The 7,319-nt window shown below is 33.4% G+C and overlaps 1 protein-coding gene across 1 annotated transcript; it reads left to right on the forward strand.

The window, feature by feature from the left end:
• The first annotated feature begins 60 nt into the window (after positions 1-60).
• Positions 61-4,046, forward strand: LOC113509165 (SUN domain-containing protein 2-like). Its single transcript, XM_026892482.3, has 4 exons — positions 61-792; positions 1,125-1,283; positions 2,124-2,410; positions 3,754-4,046. Exons 1-4 carry the CDS (start codon positions 607-609, stop codon positions 4,040-4,042), a joined length of 921 nt encoding a protein of 306 aa, XP_026748283.2. The 5' UTR covers positions 61-606; the 3' UTR covers positions 4,043-4,046.
• The last annotated feature ends 3,273 nt before the right edge of the window (positions 4,047-7,319 follow it).

Consider the following 7,319-nt stretch of genomic DNA (forward strand, 5'->3'; position numbering starts at 1 on the left):
TAATCTGAAAATAAAATAAAATCGATGTATTGACATAGTCGAAGTACTAAGCATCTGCCTTCTAGACAAGGAATGAATGAATCTATCGAAGAATTGCTTGAGTCAGCGTCTATGAATTGCGTCAATCACACAAACATAATATTGTAGTCGATATATCTATCGAGATTTAACTCGTAGATTGCTCTTGGTAAGTCTGGTTGTTAAATAGAAGTGAACAAGGTTCGATGGCAAATTCAAAAAATAACTGTAGGTTTATTGTACAACTATCTACTACTAACTGAATGTAAAATTACAAAAATCATTTAAAATATTACAACAATTTAAATTTTGTAGCATTTTGTTTTCTTTTTTCATCATTGAAATTCGCTATCATGATTGTATTTAGATTCATAAAAAAAAAGTAGTACCTACCACAGAGTAGTTACGGTCTTATAATTGTGTGGTATTGTAAAAGAACATTTACTGTAAAGATACAGTAGGATTTGTTGAAAGCAGAATTATGAACCAAATCATCCTCTTTCTATCAAATTTCTCTGTTTTGACAGATGTACCGTGTCTATTATATTATTACATGAAATTTATGAGTAATAACAAATTTAGATAGATATGGAATATGAATATGAAAACGGATGTCTAAGAAATATATTCCGTTCATTTGTATGTGTAACACTCACTTTGTTGCTCGGGCTGCAGGTGTATGCATATTTTTGGGGACCGTCACAAGATGTTCTTGAAGGAGATTTTTCCGATATACGATATGTCGTGATGCAACTCACCCAGGGCCTAACTGAGGTAATTACAAATTTTATAAAAGATACAAAGAGCAAATTAATCTGTATGCATTATTATTAAGTTACCTAGATATTTATTTTAAATATCTCTATCGCTATCTTCAAATTCCTCATGGTATAGCAAAAAAGATTCCTGCTTCACCGCCCACATATAACTCGTCTATTCGTCGTATACGGATAATGGGTAAATAAATATAAACACTTGTATCATCTTTTGAAAAAAGTAAACCGATTCAAAAATCTTTTCCTAACCAAAAGGTCGGGAACAAGTCTTTGGGTTTTTCCCGTAAACAGTATTAAAAAGTAAGTAGGTAATGTACTGATGTATTGAAGGTGAATCGTAAGCACGAGCGTCTCCAAGGCGAAATGGAGCAGATATCATCCGCCCTGCCAGCAGTGGCGGCCGCGGCAGATCGAGCCAAGGACGCGTTACAGCCGTCTTTACGTCGTAGTAGTCGAAATAACGTCAATATACAGGACTATGACAGACAGGTAGAGATCTATTTCGAAATGTAAAAAAAGGTATAAAACTAACTCTTGGTTACATACAATCATTTATCTACATTTTTCTTTGAGATAGGTAAAGACTATTTTTAATTTGCCAAGTGCTTATCTTGTATTTGGGTATCTTACTCATGTTTCTGCTGTCAAGCATCTATTACGCTGATAGGTTTCAGTTTAACTGGTGAGATATGGCAGTGACGTCTTGGCTACGAAGGAATAAGACAAAGTGCCACGGCATGAATATCAAGATATTCTGCCCAAGATCGAGTTTATGGCTTATAGAGGACGGTGACCTATTTCATAAGCTTGATTACCGTTGCATATATGTTCTTGTTATATAGTTCGCTATACCTACATATACGCATTACAAGTATATTGTGCAGTAAAGAATAAATAATTTTCAGAGTAAAATACTCTAGTATATGATATTTGTTTCTTTTATCATAAAAAGTCTGCAGGTTCAGATATAGTAATGCACAAGGAATGCCGCGGGCGGCATAGTATATTCGTGATGTCTATGGAGTCGTTCGTGTATATATAGGTGATGGTAATCCTACTTTCCATTAGGTGGACTATCAGATTTTTTGCCATTTCCACTATACCTATATAGAATATAAAAATAAATTCTTCGGGAACGTCATCAATCTTTTCGACCTTACATTGTACTTTTCTATACGGTTTGCTTATAAGTATCGTTGATTATTCTTTTTTTTTAGAATTTATATACTTAGGAGGCCCAAATAACCAATTATTATAATTAAATTGTACTGTCACAAAATTACTACACTTTTTATAAATCACATTTTTTTATCTGTCAAAAAATTATAGATGGTGGATTATGCGCTCGAATCCGCCGGAGCTCGGATTTTAGATACGGGAGATACATTGGAACATGTTATATACGAGTCCCCAGTAAGCTGGGCTCTTCACACTCTTGTAGGCATAGTGTGTAGTGAATGTCTTGGCGCCCGAGCTATACTCCGCCCGGAATCCTTGCCCGGAGAGTGCTGGGCGTTCAAAGGATCTCGAGGTGAAGTTACTATTCGGCTGTTGGGCACTGTACGACTAACAGGGATTAGCGTTGAACATATACCACCTCACATAGCTCCTACAAGGTAAAAAACATTTTATTCCGTTTTATTATTCGCAATTTGTATTATCTACGCGGCTTTACTTACATAAATTACGATAAATTTATTTATTTTTTTTTTAAACTAGAATGGCAAACAAGCAGTCGACCCACCAGATAAAAAGTGGTAACTGTCGCCTATACACATGACATGGATATAACAAAGTATATCTACTGTTTCGTTCAAGATATCCCCTAGCATTGCCATTCCTGTACTTTGTAAATTCACTGTCATATCCCACCCTTCAAACCAAAACAAAGCCATGCAAACACAATTGCGTCATGGTCGAAACACGAATGGGATAGAGGTAGCCAAGCAAACGACTTTTGTACAAAGATTCCCTCTAGTAATATAATAATATGTATAGTAATCTAGGCTATCTGTTGACCAGATTGTATTCAAATTCCTTTAGCCGTTGATTGAGTAAAAACCATCCAAACATCCAAATAAACAACGATAATGTAAAGATATTATAACATAGGATTACCTAAAAAGAGATGTACAATATGAAGTACCAAGAGCAAATTTTTTCGTAATAAAGTAGATATAATGCAGATATTGAGGTATCTACGTAGATAGTTATATATACAATTTATCACCTTTCACAGAATCTTGAATTATCATGGTTTAATTTGTGGGCAACCCGTAGTCTTTGAGTACTAGGAAAAGTATTTAACTTTGAAAAACTCTTAGATAAGGACGTGTTTAGAAAACCAAATTTGCCTTCATTGAGTATCTCAGTAAGGATTGATAGAGTACTTGAAAGAGAGTTTCCTCTTCAGAACGAAACTAATCTATGCCTATACTTATTTATTTAGGTTTAATTAACAAGTGATCTTAAAAATACTTTTTACTGTACTAATGAAAAATCTTTTGATGATCTGATTGATCATTAAATTACAATTTATTTACATTAAAATGAAAAAAATATGTTCTCAACTAGGTACAATTCCCAAATCTAACGTGGCTAGGCTCCTGTCTATACCGCTGTCACTGGGATTATTTTGGTTTATTATAGGTGTTTTCCATTACTGGATTGTTAATCGGAAATTGATATATTGAATTTTGTGTTATCTAGATTCGAACTCACGATAAAGATCGTGAGTTCGAAGCACCTGTAAGACGGGGTAATATATTACTAGGCTACAACCCACTCTTGTATGTACCTAAGTATGTAATAGAGAATCTATTACCTTTTATATTAAAATTAGTTCTAATGTGCTAAGAAAATGGATATTAATCGTAAATATTATTGATTTTTATTTTGAATTATTACGTCCATATCATGTTTATATGTAGGTATAATAGATAATACTTATAATCTACAGAGAAATATCATCTGCTCCGCGCCTATTTCAAATCGAGGGTTTGGAGTTTCGAAAAGATCCGTTTCCACATGATTTCGGCAGTTTCGAGTACGACAAAGAGGGTAAACCAATCCAGTACTTCCAGGTAATGCATCCCTCCCTGAAGGGCTATAGTATAGTGCGATTACGTGTATTGAGTAATTGGGGGCATCCTGTTTACACTTGCGTATATCGTATTAGAGTACACGGAGATTTGGTGACACGCAGTTCCGTAACAGAGGACTATGATTTACGTATTGAAAATGAATAATTTTAACAAGTTTAATTAAAATATACGATGCAATATTAGGAGCAGTGTTTTATTTAAATTTATCTTATTTGGAGTGAGTGTGTTTTACTGCATTTTTAAAGTTTTTAAACATGTTCTGTCAGGTAAATATTGTATATTGTGTAATCGTGTTTCAAAGGCACAATTCCATGCTAGTGGTTAGTGAAGTTTTAATAATAGGTAAGTTACGTGGTTTATCTATATTATTTAAGCAAATTTGAACATACTGTTGTATTAGTCGGCAGAGTAGAGGTAGAGAAACCCCTTCTGCATAAAAAATATTAACGAGCTTTTCGTCCGATATCTATTACTTTTAAGCCATTATTGCCAGGTGCCCGGTTAGTTTATTGTGTTTTTGCACAAAACGAGAGAAAGCCAAAACCAACAGTAGATGTTAATCTGGGTGTCCGGCAGCCGAATGCTATAAAATACTTGCATTGTATAGTGGACAAAGCGACAAAGCACATAAATTAACATGAGCAAAGTGATCATGAGCCCCTGCCGCGTCCGACTTGTATTAATGGGTTGACCGAACTAACCCTGCCTCTTTGTGCACAAACTGTTTGATGCTAGAAATAAATGACTTAGGTATCCATATTATAAAAACTGTTCAAACGCAAGTTATATTTATATGAAAGTTTATCTTAATATAAATAGATACGATTAGGAATCTTGCCTACACTTTTATCAGCTTTTGTTAGAATATACCTGATATTTATAAAAAAAAAAAATTTCTAATCTAATCGTTACTAAAAACGTTAAATCTTTACAGTTTTTACACAATATTAGGTACTTAGTTTTTTAATAGGTGATAAAGAAATGGAAACCTCGCCTGCGCTAACCGTATATACACGCTGGTGGGGTACCAGTGAGAAATGATGAATTCGGATGAAAAGACATGAATTCACCTGGATTTAAATATGATGGTTTCCAGGTGGGACCGCTAAGAAGTTGATCTGACCTGGATGTATTTTTTGCAATTACTAACAACCCCTTCCCCCTATTAAGTACCTAGTAGCACGAGTATGTATAGATGTAAAACATAGGAGGTCAGTCTTCATTGACTGAGAATCCCATTGCGAGCAATATACCCAACCAGGTCGACCTTCTTGCGGTTCTCCCTGGAAATTATCATGGATAATTCCTGATGAATTCATCATGATAGGCTAACTGGTCTGTTTTCATTCTCATCTATCACCCTTCATTGGTGCTTCGCCAGCGTATCCCGTTAGCGCAGGCGGTGTTACCATACCATTTTCACCTATCAAAAAAAAAAAAGACATACTTACGTAATATATAAAGCGATACGTAAAAATAATATGTGTAATACCAAAGTATAGCTAATATTGGATAGAGATTTATTTGATACAGCATGGAATTCCGTTATTCGGCTATAAATCTTGAATTCCTAATAGGAAAATAAAAGCTGCTATTGCACGTATGCAACCCAATAATGTTAATACCTAACATCATAAGACATAAATCATCAGATAGGACATAATTATATATTGTGTTAAGCTCGTTTATACCGAAGTCTAGGCATAGGAACTCAATTTTTTGAAACAATTAAACTATGTTAAATATTTCTTAATGATTATTTAAAAAAAGTGGTTTTATATTCTTTGCGCTTTTAGATTTCAGACTACATTAATAAGAATTAGAATAATTTATTTGCTCGAAATGTGGTACAAAGGTCTTAAATGGTAACTGAGCTACATTTCGCCTTATCTAAAGGCATGCAAATTTTATCTTAGCACATGTTAAGTAAAAATTTATCAATTATGTATGTCCAAATAAATATTCTAAATACAAATTAATTGTTACATTGAATTAGTTAATTATGTTAACATTTAAAAATAGTCGTTATTATAGTTATAAAGCATTAAAATTGTACATGTCATATCATTAATATTATTACATAAAGTGCATTCTTAGTCTAATCTACCATTCAGACTTACAAATAAATTCAGATTTGCAAAAATAATATCAAACTACATGCGCTTATTTTGATATATGTTACTGTAACATTCAAAAATATGATAATAACTGGAAATAAAATCTATAAATACAAACTGGACTACGTGAATAAATGTAGATGGAATGTGCATTTTTTATTGGGTGATAATCGAATGGTTTCCTGTCCGCGCTATCGGTATACGTTGACGGGGCTCCAGTAAGTGATAATAGATGAGAATGAAAGTTGTTCAGTTGACACATAGTGATGAACTCAACAAGAATTAACTACGATGACTTCCAGGGGGAACTACGTGGAGGTCGACCTAATACAGTATATTGCTGGCAATGGGGCTTTCAGACCCCTTTACTAACAGTCCCTTTATTAGGTCTGGTACAGTCAAGCAAGAAGTTGAACTTTATTTTTAACCGACTTTAAAAGGAGGAGGTTCTATATTCCATTGTACCTATAACTTTTTTTATATATGTTCACTGACTTTTACCTCAATTGTGGACCTATTTTTGAAATTCATTTTTAAACACACCAAATACTTACCTTAAGACTTAGGAAAAATCGGGTATAATAGGTGTTCTAGTGTGATTTATTAGTTATCCATATACCAGGTTATATTCACCAGTAGTTTCCTTTATATCACTGACAAGCATAAAATTTAGCTGATTACATTATATTAGTCACAATGCTACCATGTTAACATCATTAAAGTGACATAGGTACCTACATACTGCAATCAAAACTATACTTACACAATGTGATTTTTTCCAAGTCCATCTGAAGGGTCCTTTTCATTTGACAAATAGAAGTCGTAAAGGGTGAAAGCATTTCTCCATGAAATGTATCCTTTTGTACTGCCACCGCCCACGTGTAACTACTCAATATTAATGATGTGATCTTAGTTCAAACGTCTCTCGCAGTCTTTGTCCGACTTGTATTAATGACCAGCATTTTATGTCCAGATTAGTTTGTTCGTGTTATATAATATGTAAAAGTTAACAGCGTAATTAACCGTGAATAAGTTAGCTACGGCACCGCAGCTGAGGTTTATATATTTACCTATAACAGAGTGGACGACTATAACAAAATGGAATTAAACTTTGCTTTCGGACAGTTTATGAACATAGTATTTCATGATGTCTTTATTTAAGACAAAATTAATGTTAGTTTTTAGTAGTCTTCAAAAACGTTTACTATTAAATATCTATGAATGCAGAAAGTTTATAGAGTTATGAAGGGAATAAATTATGCATATATAATATAATAGTAATTATAATGTATATAATTGTTATT

Source organism: Galleria mellonella, unplaced genomic scaffold (genome assembly GCF_026898425.1).
Source record: "Galleria mellonella isolate WM207_F2 unplaced genomic scaffold, CSIRO_AGI_GalMel_v1 utg300, whole genome shotgun sequence".
NCBI lineage: Eukaryota > Metazoa > Arthropoda > Insecta > Lepidoptera > Pyralidae > Galleria > Galleria mellonella.

Excerpts from the sequence above, each read along its gene's own strand:
- LOC113509165 (XM_026892482.3), top strand. The coding sequence starts at position 607 with ATGGAATATGAATATGAAAACGGATGTCTAAGAAATATATTCCGTTCA. Across the intron at positions 793-1,124 it reads TCACCCAGGGCCTAACTGAG|GTGAATCGTAAGCACGAGCG; the intron begins GTAATTACAAAT and ends GATGTATTGAAG. Across the intron at positions 1,284-2,123 it reads TACAGGACTATGACAGACAG|ATGGTGGATTATGCGCTCGA; the intron begins GTAGAGATCTAT and ends AAAAAATTATAG.